The sequence below is a fragment of the Rhinolophus hipposideros genome (assembly GCF_964194185.1).
Source record: "Rhinolophus hipposideros genome assembly, chromosome: 17".
NCBI lineage: Eukaryota > Metazoa > Chordata > Mammalia > Chiroptera > Rhinolophidae > Rhinolophus > Rhinolophus hipposideros.
Genome location: NC_138063.1, coordinates 12,708,511 through 12,728,323, shown reverse-complemented (window position 1 = coordinate 12,728,323; position 19,813 = coordinate 12,708,511). Strand labels below are relative to the sequence as shown.

The 19,813-nt window shown below is 51.5% G+C and overlaps 1 protein-coding gene across 1 annotated transcript; it reads right to left on the bottom strand.

Annotated features, from left to right (window-relative positions):
• Positions 1-5,936: 5,936 nt before the first annotated feature.
• On the bottom strand, positions 5,937-10,065 carry RAX (retina and anterior neural fold homeobox; the record flags this gene model as incomplete). The annotated part of the gene is made up of 3 exons (XM_081078444.1): positions 5,937-6,425; positions 9,248-9,492; positions 9,789-10,065. 3 exons carry the CDS (start codon positions 10,063-10,065, stop codon positions 5,937-5,939), a joined length of 1,011 nt encoding a protein of 336 aa, XP_080934570.1.
• Between the last annotated feature and the right edge of the window lie 9,748 nt (positions 10,066-19,813).

Genomic DNA, 19,813 nt, shown 5'->3' with positions numbered 1-19,813 from the left:
AGAGAGAGAGAGAGAGAGAGAGAGAGAGAGAGAGAGAGAGAGAGACCACTCGAGAGAACTCAGTAAATGAAGAAATAACCATAAAATGGGCCCTAATGTGGTAAGTGGCATATGAGAAGCACCGTATGCCACGGAGGTCCCGTGCAGCATGGGCGAGAGATGACTGAGCCTTGAACTAGAGAACCAGCAGAATAGGGGTAGGTGACTTTAAGAGACATTCTAAAATAGACTTGATGGGGCCAAGTAACTCACTACATATAGAGGCTGAAGGAAAGGAAAGTGTGAATCAGGTTTAGGATTGGCTGACAGTGACCAAAAAAATTAGACTTAGGGGCCGGCCCGGTGGCTCAGGCTGTTAGAGCTCAGTGCTCCTAACTCCGAAGGCTGCCTGTTGGATTCCCACGTGGGCCAGTGGGCTCTCAACGACAATGTTGCCAGTTCGATTCCTCGAGTCCCACAAGGGATGGTGGGCAGTGCCCCCTGCAACTAAGACTGAAAGGACAACAACTTGAAGCTGAGCTGCACCCTCCACAACTAAGACTGAAAGGACAACAACTTGAAGCTGAGCTGCATCCTCCACAACTAAGACTGAAAGGACAACAACTTGACTTGGGAAAAAAAAGTGCTGGAAGTACACACTGTTCCCCAATAAAGTCCTATTCCCCTTCCCCAATAAAAAAAATTAGACTTAAAATGCAGAGCCCAGGCAGCAGTCCAGAGCTCGTATGGTGATCCGGTGTCAGTGCCACATACATATATGGCCCTTCTATCCTGTTCCGCAACATACTCAACACGTGGCTTCATGACCTGGTCCAAGGTGGGTAATCCAGCGCCAGCGTCCTACTTGCCTTATAGCCGACAGACTGCAGGAAAGGGAATAAGAGCAGGGCATGCTGGTGTCTTTTAAGAACTTACTTCCTAAAAGCATCCCCCCTTCCATGACATTGGTCATTATTTAATCATATCTAACTGAAAGGGAGGCTGGGAGATGTCTTTGTTCTGGGCAATCAAGTGATCCGCTCAAATTGGGAAGATATGTGGCTGAAGAACAAGGTAGAAAGGAAATTAGAAAATAACTGGCCTCAAGGGGTCAAGAGTGATTCTCATCATATCCATTGGGTGGATATGAATGCAGAGAAGGAGGAGAGGCTTCAGGAGGTTTTAGGAGGACATACAGTAAAGACTAATACATTTTGTTTTGAACACACACCTTTGGGGTGGCCTTTGGGACCAACTGGAGAAAAGCAGTAGGCATTTGAAAACATGTACAGTTGTGTCCTTATTTCCTCTGCTTAGGTAACGCTCCTTCACCATGGAGACTCACATGTACCCAGCATGACACATCCACTATGCCTTGCAAGGATGAAATCCCAAGAAAATTAAGAAGGTGAAAAAAAAACTAAGGGCTATTAAAAAAAAAAAGTACAAATAGGGAGACTGTAGAACCCAGCCACTGTTAGGACTGGAAAGAACCGTCATTAGACAACTTTCGACAGGAAGGCAGCCTTGTATTCGTACACAAGTCAATCAGAACCTACTAATATAGACACACATGCTTATGTCAAGCACAGAGCAGAGGAAAGCAGCTTCTAAAATGAAGTGCTAGATTTCAGGCATCTATGATGAAGTGATGAGGCAGGAGGGATCTTGAAAATCTAGCCCTGTTAAAGGTCACGGGACCAGGCACTGTCACCGCCACCAACGGACCACAGTGTCCGAGTTCCAGGCTGAGGGCCGCCGCTGGCCCTGCGCGTAAGAAGCCGACCCGCGGAAGCTGGGGGGCTGCGGGGGGAGGGAGGAGAGGCGGGACCTGGCCCCCTGCGCGTCTTCCAGGCCGGGGAGACGCGGCCAAGGATCTAGATGATTTAATCCAGTTTTACGAAAGGGCTTTTACAGTGAGCAATTAAGGCACAGTTAAGGAATTAAGCACTAATGAGTCATTAACTGCCACTATTGTACAGTTAACAAGCTGAGACCAGACTCTTCGAGCCGGTTCCCAATTAAGGGGACGACGTTGGCACAGAGCGCACAGGAGCCCTCCGGCCGGAGCGGCGCTCGTCCCTGAGCGGAAAGGAAGTGCCAACTTCTCATTCATGTGATTGTATCTTCCCTGAAGGTCTTTTCCCGGGGGCTTCCTGGGCGGGGGCCGGACTGGGGCTGGAGGTGTGCCGGGGGCGGGGCCGGGGGCGGGGCAAAGACTGCACGCAAATGCTAAAGTGGCGGGGGTGCCTGCGCCGGCACCCTGACCCCCTACCCACACCGCCCGCGGGAGGGACTCGGCTGTGGGGAAGGGGGGTCCCCGCCGTCCCCGCTTCTCTCACGCGGGCGCTCGGAGGTCTCTGCAAAGACTCGGTTAAGCGATGAATTTGGCGGAAGGGCGGCGACCCCCCTCCTCCCTTGGCGGGATTCTAGATTAACTGGGGCGGGGGTGCGGGACGGGCGGGGATCGGCTTCCCTGGTTGCACGTGTCCCATCTCCCCGAAATATAACCTGTATGTTTAAAACCAGTACACGCAGCGAGGCCGCCCCACCGCAGTCGCTGGCCTCGGGCGGAAGCCTGCCGCGGCCAAGGTCCCCCCCGTGCCGCCCACTGCGCCTTACCCTGCGGTGCAGCGCAGGTGAGAGCTCCGACCCTCGGGGGGACAGCACCGCGTTCCACGGGCAGGAAACCCACGAGGGAGGGACAACCTGGGCCGACCTGGGGCCGCAGCGCGGGGCCCTAGGACGCCGAGTGAGGAGGGCCCCGCGGGTCCCAAGGCTCCAGAGACAGGCGACAGGGAGAAGCGCAGCCCTCCGTGCCCCGCGTCCCCGCGGGACAGAAAAATCGCTACCAGAGGCCGGGAGCTGTGGCGCCCATCGCGGACACGACACACTCGTGGGCAGAAAGAGACTCCTCCATGAAGGGAAAACGCGAAAACGGAGGCGTCCCCAGCGCGGCGGGGGAGCAGGGGTGGGGTCGCGGGGTCGGCGGAGGGTCTGGGTGGCGCGGGGACAGGCCGCAGGCCAGAGCAGGGTCCCGCCGGACTCCGCCCCCTCTCCGCGCTGCGGGGTCCGCCGTGTCCCAGCGCCGGCCGCAGGCGGCCCCCAGACCCGCGCGCTGGAGCCGGAACGGGGCGGTGGCGCAGACTCACCAGCGTCCCTCCCGCGGCTGGCCCGAGCGGACCTGGTCTCCCGGGGAAGAGGTCCCCAAGCCTCTCTCTTTGATGTACCGGATCCAAGTCCGCTTGAATCAGGGCCTGCCTCCATCTAGGTCGCTGGGCTGGAAACAGCAGTGTCTTTCCTTCCGGAACCCCCTAAGGTCACTTCCAGCGGGTTCTTGCTCGGCTTCAGTGGACCCCCAGACTTGAGGACAGAAAAGGGGCCACATGTTAAACCTGACAAGTTCCGGAGACTGAAAATAATCACATGGGATGGCGGGAACATAAAAATTCCTAAGCCACGCGGGCCCTGGGGGGAAGTCCCATCCGTGGCCTGTAGCTTCCTTGACAAAAGGTCAGTCTTCACCTGAAGGGAGCCTGTCTGCTGCGACACGGCCATTTGCCGGAGCAGTTTCTCAACCGGTTGAGACTTTGCTTCCAGGCAACTGTTGTCAGTTTGGCTCAAATAAAATCTTATAAGCTTTCTCTTAGGCGGGATGTGTTTTTCGTTGACTGACTCTTTATGGAAGACTCAAGAACCATTTCCCAAGTGACGCGGGCTTCCTGGGGGAGGCCTTTCCCCCCGGAGTCCCAGAAAGGCGCGTGTCTGCCCCTAAATTGGAGCCAGCAGTCTCATTTTGGAAGCCGGTGCCGCACCTGGGCCGCCGCCTCTGCAAAGTGCTTCCTGTAGTCCCGGGCGCTGGAGTAGGCGCCCTACGTGTTTCAGGTTCGTCTGGGGTCCTAACGCTCTTTAACACAAGCCATTCTCACGTCTCCCAGGATGTTAAAGGATGAAAGAGAAGACAGGCCAAACTGAAAGAAACGTACTTATTCAGCCTGAGTTTACCTAAGCTGGTATCATTTGGGCCACTCCATCCATTTTCCCAAGGGACATCCTTGTGAGGGAAAGCGCAGGTATGACTCCCTACCCCTTGGGGAAAATAGCCGATTAAATAAATGCTTACTGACCAGCCTACTATGTGCCAAGCACCGGACGTGGGTCTAGGGCACACAGCCCTGGTCAATTGCCCTAGCTTCTGCGGGTCCTCATGGCGAGGCCTGAATCCCATGATCACTCCCCGTCTACCCCAGCGCTTGGGGTACTGCGGCTCCAGAGAAGTGGGTCGCAATGCTCATGGCCTCACTCGTCTGCTGGTCAGTGACACTTTACGCAAAGCCCTTACAGGTGACGATTCCACCTTTCCCACCTCCCAGGGAAGTAGGGTGCATTTAGACGAGGAAAGGGGGCTGGGTGGTTCCCTAACGTGCTAACCACCCACAACACAGCCAGTTGATGCGAAGGGTCCCGCGGCGTCTTCCCAGGAGCACGCTTAGCGAGGACCCGCGCGGCCGGAATCCTGGTTATTCCCGCCGCCGCCCAGCCTCCAGGGAGTCCCAGGACCGCCTTCACCGGGGACTCCATGAGAACCTGGGAGATTCTGAGGCCCGAGGAGCCCCCTGGACTCCTTCCCGGCCCCGAGCCGGCGCCAGATAGCTGCACATGGTGTTCACAGGCATCCTCGAGGATGTGCCCTTCGGGTCGCGGCGCCCAGCGCGCCAGGACTTTCCCTGAGAATCGCAGTTGACCCATCGTGAGCTAACCAGAACCGCTGGGTGTGGGGGGTGAGGAGCGAGTTGGGGAGGCGAGAGAGAGGCGCGGGGCTCAGAAAAGGAAACGTCGCTCTGCACCAGTCTTCGGAGGACCAATGTCATCGACCTTGGGTAGCAGTGTCGAGCACGGAGTTGGTGACCTGGACAGTGGTCTGAGAGGGGCCTTCTGGGGCTGTGGCAGACTGGAAAGAGGCAGGCGAGGTGGCCGGGGGCTTCAGTGCGTTTCCTGTGGGGAAGGTGGTACACACGCTTCCGATTGGGGCAATCCTTCAAAGGAGCAGCCGCAGCTGCTACTTGGGGATATTTGGGATATTGAGGGACTGAGAACGCACAGGCGTCTGAGCCTTAGGGCCCAAACACTCCGAGCCCCACACACTGGCACGCCCGCGCGCGCCGAGGAAGGGGCTCTTCTGGGGGAGGGCTCCGCGCGTGGGCAGTGGGGTCACTGCGTCCGCTGCAGCAGAGCCCCTGGGAGGAGTCGAAGGAGGGAGCCCCAGCTCTGCGCAGTCCTGTGCTTTCCCAGACGCCGCTGGTCCCACAGCGCAGCCCCTCCCGCCCCCCATTCACACACACGTACACGCGCGCGCACACACACACACACACACACACGCACACGCACACATGCACACACACACACACACACGCACGCACGCACACCCCTTCCTCCCGGCCACCGCAGTCCTGAGCGCGCTTAACCAGAGTCAAACCAAAACAAGTAAATCTTTAATTCTCCTCCCAAATACTTTGAAACTCATTCAAACAGCGCTTCAAACTATTTCTCTGCCGCCCCTCACTCCCAGCTGTCTTTATCTGGGGTCGCCACCCCGTCTAGGAGCGGCCGAGGCCGGGGGCTTTGGGTCGCTGGAACCTGGAAGCGCTGGCACTCTCCGGGGGAGGTGGCTGCGCCGCGGGTGACGCCGGGCCGCCCCTCCCCCTCCAGCAGCAGGGCTGAGGGTCCGTGAGGGTGTGGGGTGGCCCGAGGGTCTCAGCAGGCCTGAGGGTCAGTCCTCCCGGGTGAGTCAGGAACAGACGGGTGTCCAAGACCCAAGCCTGGCTGCAGCTTCAGCGGCATTGGAGGGAGTGGCCAAGTGGAGTCGGGGACGGGGACCCAGAGAGAAGGGATGCGTGTGTGCGGCTCCAGGTCGGTTCCCAGGACGGCTGCCTGGCTCGATTTGGTCGCCGGTGCCCCTAGAGGGCCTGCCACGGCTTCCCGATGGCCTGGATGTGCTCCTTGGCCTTCAGGCGCAGCGCCGCGATGCTGCTGTTACGCGGGTCCGCCTCGTCCAGCGGGAATTTGTCCCCGAAGCCCGGCGCGCACGGGTAGGCTGGCGGGGGCGGCACGAGCGGCTGCAGGCCCGCGCCCAGCGGGGGCGAGCTCAGGAAGGCCGGCGGCGGTGTGTAGCTGGCGGGCAGGGTCTGCGCCGGCGGCCCGAAGCCGGGCACGCTCTGCAGCGCAGTGGCGCCTCCGCCCGGCAGCGGCGGCCCGAGCCACGACTCCAGCGGCAGGGCGCCCCCGAGTGGCCCGCCACCACCGCCGGGGCCCGCCCCGAGGGGCGCCAGAGCCGCGGAGGGCGGGGAGCGGCTGAAGGAGAGGAGGGGCGAGTCCTGCAGCTTCACGGACGACACCTCTAGCTTCTCCTGCCGCCGCCACTTGGCCCGACGGTTCTGGAACCACACCTGCGGGAGGCAGCGCAGTGGCCGTCGGGCTGCGGTCCCCCAGCTCGACTCCCCTATCCCCAAGTAAAACTGGGTGCAGCGATTTCTCACCCGCTTCTTCCACTCCCGCTCCCCACTCGCATTATCCTTTCTTTCCAGTCCCGTTTTTTTTTTTTTTTTTTTTTTTGTCTCTTCCGTCCTCCTCTCTTTTCGTCTGGGTCTCTTTGTCCCCTCTTGTTCTATGGCGTTCCCACCCATTCCCCGTTTATTTCACCCACAGCTGTGGTTCTGTCTGTTTCCAGCCCTTGGCACGGAGCAGGTGCTCCGAGGAAAAGCGAAGTTAACCCAGGAATCAGACCTTAGGACTTCCAAAACTAGATCTCGCCACATTTCTGTGACCTGCTGGCTGGCGGCCCATCCCGACACTTGCGTTTAGACTGCTTCCTCCTGGGGTGGTACAGCTCTCAGGGGCCATGCTTTTGTCTCAAACTTTCTGTGCTTTACATACCTTTTGTCTTGGTTATGCACATATACAAACAAATACTCTTAAGCACTGTAACTGGCAACACTGGATGTTAAAATACAGCTATTTCCACCAACTTCTGGTTATGATAACTAATAGAAAAAAACTGGGTTTGTTTTATCCCAAGCATATTTGAATTGCAGCTTTAATAAGATTTCCGTTTTTATTTAACTGATATCCGTTTAGGATTTCTGCTGTTTCTTATAATTAGTGCTCAATGGTTAAATGGTTCAAGTTTATTATACTTACCTTTACTTTATGGAGTCAGTTCTGACATTACCCTAAGATGAACTCATTGAGTTCAAGTTTTTCTTTACATATAGACAGTCCATGCCAGAGGGAAGTCTGGTCTCTAATGATGAAACTTCCATTATTGATTTGATAAAAGCACAAGAAAGGGAATAATTAGGGTTCCACCACCAAGCTACCATCCTTGGAAACAGAACAGAAAGAATTGGTCTAGTTTAGTAGAGAATCTGGAAAGAACTTTGGCCAAATTGGTGGCTTCAGTGTTACATTTATGAAGGGAAATCGGAGAATAGTTGTGACTTCAGATGGGAGAAAGTAGTTTTGAGTGAATAAGGGTGGGGTGACATCCTAGGATTGCTGAGAAAAGAGCCATCCAGCAGCTGAGCCCAGCAGGGCAAGTGTAAGACTGGGATTTGGGGTGGGGGGAGGTGGAGAAAGCACAAAAATGTACTCCCCTGCCCTCTTCCCATCTACCTATGTGAGGCCCCGATTTCCCCAGAAACATTAGGTGTTTGCTGATCACAGAGAGAGAGAAACACTGGCCTTTGGGAGGGCTCTCATCCCCTACCTTCCTCATTTCTCTGCATGTCTCACTCCACTCTCCAAAATATCAGCTCTAGTCTTTGGATCTAGTATCCAGAATGTGTGTGTGTAAGGGGTGTGGGGGGCTAAAGACTGGGATAGTCAGCTCTTAGGCTGCTGCCGTCAACACAGTTGGAGACCTTACCTAGCTCCCCATCATCTGATTACGTCACAGCCACGTGTTAGGAACCGGCCATGTGCTGGGCACTGTGCTGGCCCTGTGGTCACAGAGAATTCACAACACTGTTCTCAAGAAGCTCACAACTTAGAGGAGAAGCCCAAATCCTTGAACAAGTAGAGAGGAAGGAAGGAAGGCGGGACAGAGGTGTCATCAGGTATGAAGCCAGCCCCTGAGTTGGCTGTGCCTGTATTCTGCAGGGGCACCGGAAGCCTCGGGCTGTCCTCTTTCTTCATCACCTTTCACTTAGATGCTTTTTCTCTTCCTACCCCAGCCTCCCTCCCTGGAAAGCAAGTGCTAATATGTCCACCCCTTCAATGAAATCATTGCAGCTTTACTGTCCTGAATTTGGAGAAATTGAAGTGTCTTTGCCAGTTAACCCGGGGTCACATTAGTGAACTATATTTTAAAACGGTGACATTTACTCTTTACTTAAAACCCTCAAACTAAGCAGAAGACACAAAGGCAAGAGCTTGTCCCCTTTGACTTTTAAGGCACGGCCAAAAGCCTGCAAACATTTGAGTATCTCACTTCCTGGAAATCAGACACAAAAATCCCATCTTAGTTCCACTGCCTTTCAGATGCAGTGAAATTTGTTCCCAACGACTCCCATTCGGGACTCTGTAAACGCTCCCAATTTGGAAATCCTCCCAGAATTTTCACAGATGACTAGCAAATATTTAAGGCTTTCAAATATTTTAATGATCAGGGATTAAAGATAATTCAGCTTTAATTAAAGTGAAAAACCCTTTACAACAAAAAGAAAAGGCCTCTGCAGCAGCCCGAAGTTGGGTTGGATGGATACCGGAGAAACAAAAGTCAGCGTCTTAAACAAATCCACCCAGTTTCAACTGCCAGGTGCCAGGCCCCTCGCAAAAAGACAGGGTTTTCTTTTTAAACACAGCGCACAGTTAGTGACTAGGGTGGCATTTGGAACCCCAATCCGTTTACCCTCAACTGCTGCCTACGTTCCCTCTCTACCCGCCCCAATCCTGACCGTGTTTAATGAGCTGTCTGTCGCCTCTTCACCTTGCCAGCCAGTCCCACTTCCTCTCTTTAGCTCAGCAGAGGGGGACCCCGAAGGGGAGATGACATTATAAATGGAACAGAATTTCCGTAGCGCGGTGCGGGGTGCAGAGGGGGGCGGCACAGGGGAGATCGGTGCCACTTCGTTGGGACTCTGGGCCAGCCAAGTCGAGGAAGGCCAACGGGTAAAGTGCCATCGTAAACGCGTGGACGCCCGTGGATTCAAGAGAGCTTTGGCTGCAGCGTGGGCCTAGGACTCTCCCGGGACAGATCTGGGCGCTTTACCTGGACCCGGACCTCGGGTAGGTTGACCTTGCCAGCCAGTTCCTCGCGGCTGTACACGTCGGGGTAGTGGGACTTCTCGAACGCGCGCTCCAGCTCGTGCAGCTGGTACGTGGTGAAGGTCGTCCGGTTCCGTCGGTGTTTCTTCTTGGGCTGATCCTCCTCGGATAGCTTCGCGTCGCGGGCGGCGGCGGGCCCAGGGCTCGGCCGCGACTCCCCCGGCTCCTTGGGGCAGTAGGGACGAGGGGCTGGGACAACGGGGTCCCGGGTGGTCAGGTCAGAGATACGCCCGGGAGTGTAGCTGGGAACATCCCGCCCACCGCTGGACACTGGCAGCCGGATGCGGCTCGGAGATGGGTCGGGGAGGCCGGGGTGAGGGCTGCGAGGGCCACCTAAGCTTTCTCTGGTCCAGGTTGGAAGCTTCTGCCATCCACACAGAGCCCAGCTCCGCGCCCAGGGGCCTTGGTTAAAGTGAAGGGGCTCTGTCCTCGTGCCTAAGTTTGGGCTCTCGAGGGCCTCGCAGCAGCCGGGGGTGCGCACTCACCTGGGTACTCTGGAGCGGGGGCCGGGGCGGGCTCGGCGCCTCCCCCGGGCGCCTTGGAGCAGGTGGCCCGCGCGCAGGGCCGCCTGTCCCGCTCCTTCGCGCCCCGAGCGCCCGGCTCCGCCTGGAAGGAGCCGAGGATCCCGTCGTCCTTGGTAAATCCCAGGATGGCTTCGATGCTGTGCAGCCGCGAGGCGCTCCCGCCGGGACTTCGGAGCAGGTGGCCGGCGAGCGAGAAGCTGGCGTCGGCCATGGAGGGGGCGCAGCCCGGCAGGTGCATGGGGGCTTTGGAGAAAGAAAAGAGGTTCGAAGTCGCTTTCCGGCGCGGACGTCCAACCCGGGGGGTTCCGACCCAAGGTCAAGCTCGCAGGGCGACGCCGGCTCCGGCTGCGCGCGCTGGATGTGCTCGAGGTCTCCGCCCGCGGCGGCCCGGGTCCCCGCAGGAGTCGGAAGTTCCGACTCCCCGGAACGGGGGCTCCGGGCGCTAAAGCCTGCGAGGCGGCTCAGCCGGCTCCTCCCCTCCCCCCTCCCCCCGCGGCTGGGCGGGTCTTTCCCCGGTCCCGCCTCAGGGTCCTGTCCCCGCTTCCCCGGGCGGGGGCGAACTCGGAACATTCCCCCTCCCGCTTGAGATCCGCTGCAAACCCTCCAAACGCACCGGGACCGGCGGCGGGCGTCTGACAGGCCTGGGGATCCGTGTCCGTGGTGTCCGTGGTCCCCGCCCCCAGTCCTGCCCCAACTCGGCTGCCGCCTTTTGTCGCATCCGCCCCCCGCGGACTTGCCTCCCGGCGTGGGTTCATCTGCCCCCCCGCGTGCCCCCACCCCAGACTCGCCCTGCGGCGTGCTTCCTCCGCAGGGCTAAGCGCCCCGCGAGACCCTTGGGACGGCTTCTTGGCTCCGCGGCGTTGGAAGTCAGTCTACGCTTCTTCCCAGTTTGAATTTTCCCCTCTGTCCTTTTTTTCTTTTTAACCTCTATGGGCATTCTTCTTTGGGCTCCGTAGTCCGAAGGCCCCGGACTTCGGGTTTATTTTGTCTGCCTATGTCTGTTTTAATTGTTCTTCGCTGTTCCCTCCAGCTGACGCGCGGGCAGGCTCCCTCACTGCAGCGCCCGCCCCCAGGAGGTAGGGGGGCCATCTGGAACCGCAGGTCCGGGGACCTCAAGTGCCCGACTGCCCAGCAGGAGGCTGGGACTCCTCGAATCGGACACGCTACCGGCTGAAGCCCGGTGGGAGACCCACTGTGTCCTGCGGGACCCTCCCCCGTCCCACCCCCACCCCACCAAATAATCCTGCAGGCTGAAATGACCCAACCTCAGGCAGACTGGGGCAGGACGGAGGGGCTCGAACTTCTCCGGGGGTTACAGGTGTAATGAGCTTGCATTGCTTTCCCCTTTGGGGGCCCCTCGAGGCTTCCGTGGCCCAGAGTGACTCACAGGCCAAGTGGAAACATGATTTCTACGGGCAAGTGTTTTTTCCACATCCCCCAGTGCTGTGAACAGTTCTGTGACCCCTGGCACTTCTCACATCTGATGCCAGACCTGAGGCAGGTGCCCAGCCTTTGCTGAACTGAAATGTTTCCGGAAAAACCTAGCATTTTTAGGAAAGGACCTCGAGTTTCTCAAAATCTTTGCAGCAGGCTCTTTGATTTCCACGCCGTTTATCATTCCTCCTTGAATTCAGACAAGCGTTTACTGCGTCCTTTCTGCGGACCCAGCTCTGATGTGGGCCGCGTCGGCCTCACAAAAGAAAGGGAAGGCCAGGGCCACTGGCCTTGAAGGGCTTAAGATCCATCCTGGGAGACAAGACAAAGGAAGAAAACAAGAGAAAAACACGTAGCTTTGGATCCTCCACCTTTAAATTGATGTTAGAAGGACATTAAAAAGGACATGTGACTATGCTAAGGATTTTTAAATGGTTAGTTCTCTGTGATGGGCACGTAGGTGGGAGGCCATTAGACAAATTACTCTAATTTTAATACAACCATAAAAAGATAAATTAAAATGGCAAGTGTGTGAGTTTGCAGCAGATGGAAACTGAGCTACTGGTTCAAGTTAAATTATTTTTAATTTTAAGAAAAAGCTAAATTAATGAAAACCAGTATGTGCTTTACAGTGTTCGCAGACATGTTATAATTTTCAGAATCCTTTCACATTCTTCCTATCATCTGATCCCCACAACCCTGTGAGGTGAGCAGGACAAATATATTTGTCCCCATCTTACAGAAGAGGACACTGAGTCTCAAAGTGATACAGCTATTAAGTGGAAGGGCCTGGTCTAGAACTCCTTGTCCAAGTGTTTCCGACTGCAGCTCATCTGTCATTACTATTGTTGAGGGTGGTTTTGAAAAGAAAGCACACCTTAGCTTGCATTCTTCCCAGAGACTGAACCCTGCACCTAAGAGGCTGAGCTAGAAAGAAATGCAGTCAGAGTCTGTAGAGAGAGGCCTTTGGGTCTGGGAGGACTGAACAAGCACTGGGGAGGTTTTCCCCAGGCCAGGGGAAGAGGCTTGCACCCAGGCTCTGCTCAGGCTTTTGAGGCTGTCAAAAATATTGTCTGGAAATCAGCCTGGGGGCAACCCACAAGGTCCATAGACCAGGTGGCTGGGGTGCCCATGACTTGGTGACTAGAGGGCAGCTTTAGGGATAATTGATGGGTGTTTGTTGTTTCCCCTCTGACTGAGAATGCTTTTTATGTAAACTTCCCCAATATTAAATTGATCTCTATAATCACCGCTAAACAAAGATGGGCAGCATTTTCTTAAGCTCCTGCCCACACGCTAAGGGCCGTATGGCCTTGTTTTCCAAAGTTAATTCCCTCTGGAACTGCCCAGCTCACCCTAATAGGTCCAGGTGAGGTTAGCTTTTATTTACTGTTTATTTCAGAGTCTCTGGAGAAAAGCAGAAAAGGCTTCAACAGTCACTGGCGAGGGACGATGGGGGAAACAGGGCAAAGCAAGACAAGGGGAGGTTGGGGTTTCCTTTGTGGGCGACATAAAGAGCTAGTCAATACTATTGTGGACACCGTGGAGGGTACTCCAAGCAATCAGCGGGGGGCATTGTTAGTGGCTAATCTACATGTGTATTTCCCAAGAACTCGATTAGGGAAGATGAATGGACTCGGCCATGTCCCTAATTCTTTCAGCAAGAAGCAGCAATTTTCCAGCAGTTACGCCAGCTCCTAATCAGCCCAGCTTCAGCAAAAGTAAGGAGCCTGGCTTCTGAACTCCACCTCTGTTTAATTCATTAATTCATTAGGTGGATCAAAGAAAACTCCTCCCTCTCAGTGCCACCCCCCCCAAGCAGGCTGAACGGAGACGCAGCTAAAGCCGCTTTAAACCTGGCATGACACGGAGAAACTTTTCCAGAAGTGAGGAGAGTGGGGTGATTGAGAACCTGAGGGGTCTCTTAGGGAGGCTCTGTGTGCTTGTGGGAAGGGCAGTTCAGAACTACAACTGAAGTTGGGAGAGAGATTTGGAGGAGAAAGAGAGTAGGGACTGCTTAATCCTATCAAACCAAAATCTAAACGTAAGCAGCAATTATGTGAAGTTGTAGCATACAGCGGCCCTTTTTCTCTTGGATGTATGCAGGAGGTCCCATTTCTGGAGGTACTGTAGGTGCTCTGCTTCACCCTGAGCACTCCTGAGAAAGATGGGTGTCTATAGAATGAGTTCCCTGTGCTCTGGGTGGGCAGGGGGCATGTTCACAGAGTGAGTGAGCTCATGCCATTCGACCTCAGCCTCTCGTCATTTCCCCTTGAAGCGATGTTTTAGGCTTGGGTGAAAAATGTCTGTGTAAGAGCCTATGTGTAAAGCAACTTGGCTGCATGTAGACCATCGTCTCAGTAGATGTAGTTTAATCCTGGAATAACTCCACCTATCTCAGAGCACATCCCACGCCCCCACTAGCTGATCCATATTTTTCAGAAAAAGGCAACTTAACTTTAGTTTTAGGCAAAATAAAACACAACTCATATAATCATGTCACACACACATGCACACCCAAGTTCAAGAAATTCCATTGTCTAGAGTTAAAAACAATAGTCGTTATTATTTATATAATACTAACTCTATACCAGCGAGCACTCTTTCCAGTACTTTACAAAAATTACGTAAGTGGTCATCACAAGAACTCTATGATGTAGACAGTTATTATCTGCACTCAAATAAGGAATCTGAGACACAGAGAGGTCAAGTCATTTGTCACAAGTTGCACAGCTGTTTTCAGGTGGAGCCAAGACTTGAACCGAGGTGTTTTTTCAGGAATGCATCCATCTAACCACTGTGTTTCTACCTCCCGATGTGGTGTGATCTGCACTGTTAGTTCTCCTGTGGCTTTAAGAGAACTAGGATATAAAGTAAGAACATTTGGAAGTCAAAGGATACAGGAATAACATGGTTTAGATTTTGAGTGATGTGGGAGTGAAAAAGGTATGATGAGCAGTCCATAATTTATTCGGTCAATTCTAATGATGACAGATATGTTTAAAAAATAAATTAAGTATACCATTCAATTTCCCAAGCCTGTCTTATAAAGTTTAGGGAATTCTCTCTCTGTGCCCAGGGTTCCAATTCACTCGCAGTGGTTTGTAAATAATATGTTTTAAAGCCTCTATTGTATCTGCCTTTGATGTTACGAATTCTCCCCTATACTATACTGTATATTGTACACCATGGGCAAGATATGCAAGTTACTGACAATAGCTGCGAAAGAAAAACAAATCAATAGCTAAACTCCCTCTTACATACTGACATTGATATGAGTCCATTATGCTTATTCGTCTCTCACTACCAAATCTTCCTCATTGATTAAATATTTTCCTACTTAAAGCATCACAGAAGGTATGTCAGGAAAATGTTCTTGAGATACTTATCAAAAACACCATTTTTACAAATAGACAACTAATAATGAATATCCTGGACCACATTTATAAAACTGGCACAAATGATAAACACACTTCCTATACACCAGTTTATGAGTCCATATGACAATCTGAATATTCTTTAGTATTTTCAGACTACATAGAAGTAAGTGTTGATATAAGGATATTGCAGCGAATAATAACCCCATCTCCTGATGTGGCTAACATACATAAATCAGTGAAAAGATGGGACTATATAGGCATTTCTGGCTGAACTGAGATCCCTCTCGGATGGGCAAGTGGGAACAGACATTTCATCTGATCACAAGATGAAACCGAGGGCAGTTGGGAGCTGTTTTGTTTCCCAGTAATACTCTGTTTGAAAGACTTCCTTTTGTGTGAGAACAGGGGCCCCGGCTCTCTGCAGACCATCCAGTAATTAGCAAGAGGTCTCTTCTCCTTTGGCACTCTCACTGTTTCCCAATTATCATATTTTTGGGAACAACATAAAACTGGTCTCCGATTTAGTTCTCTGTTATTTCAGAGGATCATGTGCTTAAGATGTAGAAGCGGGAATCTTGGTGATTATCTCGCCTGCTCTCTCACTTCTAGCCTCCACCTTTCCTTTGCAGATGTGGAAATGAAGGCCCAGAGAAGTTAAGGGATTTGCCCTAGATGAGACAGAACATCTGTGGCAGGCCTTGGACTCCCTGACTCTCCGTTAGGCGGCTGTGGCTTCGGCACTGCTGTGCTGAGCTCTCTGGATCCTACACTTGGATATCTCATGCTTGTACTTAGAGTAAGTCTGTGTAAGAAACCAGAGAAATATGTTTATCATCCAAACACAATGGAGTTACTCTTCACAAGACCCGCCCAATCCTTTACCAACTGGATTACCATAGTCCTGAGCTTGCTTTTGCAGTTGGGTCCAATCCAAGTAGCCTCTACATAAAAGAAAACAAATCTCTTGGGAATATATTTGCAGGGGATTTTGGCAAACAACTGATATTCCTACCAACTCATGTGCTGTGATTAGCTCTTACTGGTTGTGAGAGCCGATGGTTAGCACCTCTTTCCAGCTCTGAGTTCAGTGACTTTAGTAGCTTGAAATCAGCCATAGTGGGAGTATTTCCAGCACAGAAATGAACAAACATGAAACATGAGGGCATTCTCCCACCGCTCCCCCTTAATGGTTTTAAAATACTTATTAGCATACCAGTGCTCCTACTTCTTTAAAGAATGAAGAAATCAGAAAGTATTATTAAAACTAACATATGATCTATTAGATAAGTGATGTTTACCTTTTTGCAAAAAAAAAAAAAAAAAAAGGAACATTGACATTATTATCCTGGAATATGTAAATGAAAGAGGGACACTTGGAATCCTGCCAAAGAAATGGGCTTTTTTTGAGTTGCTCGGAGCAAAGCTACATTAAGGTAATTCCTCTTTACTTGTTTTCTAATTAAACTAATTGAATTCAGAGTGTCTAGGGGAAGCACAAGAGACATTTATCTTGGGGGACGAAAGTCTTGAAGCTCATGAATCCTCTTAGAGCGCTAAGAAGGCAAATCCGAGGATGCCCATTTTGCAACAACCTTGGCCCATCCCCCCACCCAGAGTTTGGCCATCTTCAGGATTCTTCTCCCCTCTTTCTTTTTCTTTTTCTTTTTTTTGAAAAGACAGTTATCAGGGAGTCAATTCTCATTTTATTGTCACAGTATGCTATGAGGTCAATATTACTAAAACACTTTCTTTCCCACACCACCCACATTCAATAAGCCTTTTTGGCTCTATTTCTGTACCACATGGTAGGCCACCATTTATCTTGCTTGGGCAGATTACTGAATTAGGCTGCTAACTGGTCTCCTTCCTGCTATCTAAAGTTCCCTACTCCCCACTTTCCACTCAGCAGCCAGACACTCTTTCGAAAATATAAATCAGATCATGCCAAAGTCCCCCAAATGCTTACTGTTAATTAATGTCATGCAGGGTCTCTGCTCCCGCTCCCCACACCAGAACGCAGGACATGGTGAGGCCAAAAAGGAACACCCACGGAGCCATAGATGGGGGAGTCACACCACTATATTCTCACTGGCGGCTGGATTGGAGACACAGGAAGCAGGAGCCACACTATCCGCAACCTGCCATCTACTTCTCTGCCAACCAACAAACCAACCCCGCTTGCCAGTGTAGCCAATGGCAGTTATATTAGTGGCTAATGGCTAACCAGTCACAGCTGATGGCCAACTAGTTACAACTAATGGCCATCTGATTAAGCTGATGGACATCTAATAACCGAGCCATCACCTTTCCACATGAGGCCAAGAGCCTGGAAACTGCTCTCTGGCACTCTGTCCACACACTTAGGATAAGATCCAAAGTCTGTGCGCTGCTCTATAAGACTTCCCCTTCCCCATTTCTCAGACAGCCTCATTGAACACTTGTGGCCAATTTCCTGTCTGCCCCAACTTGCTCTCTAAGCTACGGCCACGTTGGCCTTTGTCTCTTTTCTCAAAACCCCCCAAGCCCCTTCCTGCCTCATGACTTTGCACGGACTGTTCCCGTTGCCTGAAATGCCCTCCCCCAAATGTTCACATGATCCTTCCTGTCATTTCATTCGATCACTTTCAAAAGCCAGTTCCATCCACTCCAGTTTTGTTAGTATCAGCGCTGGCTGGGGTTCCCCCCACGGCCTTTGCTGCGAGTGTTCATCAAATGAGGAGTTGGGGCCCCATGCAATGCCCCTGCTGGAGTGCTCAGAGCCCTCCCTGCCCTGGCTTCTTCCTGAGCGGAGTGCATCATTTTAGAAAATGCCACTCTTCTTCCAAAGGGGATCCTGCCAGTCTACTGCACACTAATAGCTTCCGTTTATTTTTACAGTTGATGGCGGTTTTATGGACATTTATTTGTCAATTTTTATTGTACTTTCTCCTTTGACTCCTCAAGCCCTAAAAATGCTGATCTTCTATGTCTTGACCAATCCAATTGGCCTCTTTTAACCACCAGATGCTTTCAGTAGGGTTTTTCAAGATGCTCCCCAGAAGTATCTTCATTCAAATGCCAGCAGCTCACTGCACTTTACTTCAGGGTCTGTGCATTGTAACTTAAAGGAATGAGCTTTAAGGAAATACAACTAGAAAATCTTTTAATGGCTTCTGAAATTACTTAAGAAAACCAGCAAGCATTGCTTAGTACATTTAGGCTATCTTTCTCTAGCTCCAGGAATTAGATGCCATCTAAGAATGATACCATCAGTTTATAGATGAAGTTGTAACAATGTAGTATAGTTTTCTAAGGATAGTAGCACTTTAGGGCAAAGAAGCTAAACTTGGGTACCTGTGGATTTGTTATACTTGTATTTCTACTTTTGTAAGGTTTTAAAATTTGTCCATAATAAAAGGTTTTGTAAAAGGCAAAAAAATTCCAAGATTTCTGAATCTGAATTTAATGTGTATGATATGAAATTTTATAACATTCCCCAAACATCATTTTTGTAGCTCCCCAAACTGATATTTCTAATGTAGATAAAAACGTTAGGATGATCCAGCAATTCCACTTCTGGGTGGAATTCTACCTAATTTCACTGAAAAAAATTGGAAGCAGGGACTAGAATAGTAGCTCATAGTAGCATCATTCACAATAGTTAAAAGGTGGAAGCAACCCAAGTGTCCATGGACAGATGAATGGATAACAAAACGTAGTATCTACAGCCAATGAAATATTATTCAGCATAAAAAGGAAGGAAATTATGACACATATATGCTACAACAGATATGAACCTGGAGGATATCATGGTAAGGGAAATAAGCCAGTCATGAAAGGACAAATATTCTATGATCCACTCTCATGAAGTTCTTAGAATACTCACATTCATAGCGACTGAAAATAGAATGGTGGTGACCAGGCTGGGGAAAAGAGGAAATGGGAGTTAGCGTTCAGTGGATCACAGAGTTTTAGTTGGGGAAGATGCGAAAGTTCTGGAGATGGATGGTTCTGGACCCCTAATAATTTGTTTTATTTATGTATTTTCATAATATGAAAGTCCTTATACAGCACATTCAGGAGCTCTGGGTATGGACTAGGTTAACCCCTGACTTTTTGGTTTTAGTTCCCTTTCTTCCGATAGAGCAGTTCTTCTTCATAAAAATTTGTCTTTGAGAATTATTTAGTCTATGAACATTCATCGAAAAACCAGTATCTTGTTTTGGTTTGCTTGGCTTTGGTTAAACAAAGTGTTTCAGAAGTAAGTGTTCTAAGCCTTTTGGGTAATTCCCTTTGAAAGAGAGCAAATGTTAGGAGAAAGAAATCTGTGTACAGCCTCAAGACTGGGGCACAGAATGACAGCATGATTTATTGGAAGTTAGTCTGGAGGATTGGGACGGGGAGGGACCAGAGAGGAAAAAGGAGAGAGGTAGGGAGAGGGGGCAAGAAGGGCAGAAGAGGATGAGTGAGAAACCGGGTGGGGGAGGTGGGAGGGAGACACAACACAGAGACTGACTTAACCTCTCAGTGCTCTATTCGTCCACTCCTTTTGTCCTCACTGCTATCATCAAGTTCAGACACGAGGAAATACGCTGAATGCAGAAACAGCGACGACTTTCCCAGTTGCCCCTGCTTCTGGTGTCATCCCCTCAAGTCCATTCTTCACATGACCTCTGGAATGGTGTTCAACAAGGCATTCTCCTCTTTTGCCACATCCCTGCCACTGCCCCATTCGAGTGCCGCACTTTAGAAGCATCGGTGACGTCAAGGAGCCTGGGCGGAAGACGTGGTGTGATCTTTGCTTGCCAGTGAGCATGCAGCCTGGGGCTCGCTGGGGACACCCTGTGCTATCACCTCTTTCTCGGAAGGGACCTGGAGTCATGCTTATGGGTGGACAGGGTGAGACCTTGCCCTCTAAGGAGGGAAGTTGGAGAGGAAATCCCATGTGCTTTTGTTTCCTCTTGGCTGACCTGAAGATCATGAAGCAGATAGGTGTTCTGCATGGTTCACAGCGGAAATTCCATACGTGGCCACATGTCTAACGAAAAGGACAGTGTGTTTCCTGCTGCCAGGTGCTAGCTACGTGCTCTGCTGGGAACATGTGGAACCCACGCTGCTGTCTACACATGTAGTCATCATGGTTTTTCTAACTGTGTCCACTACTTACAGTATACACTGCTCGCAACGCTCCGC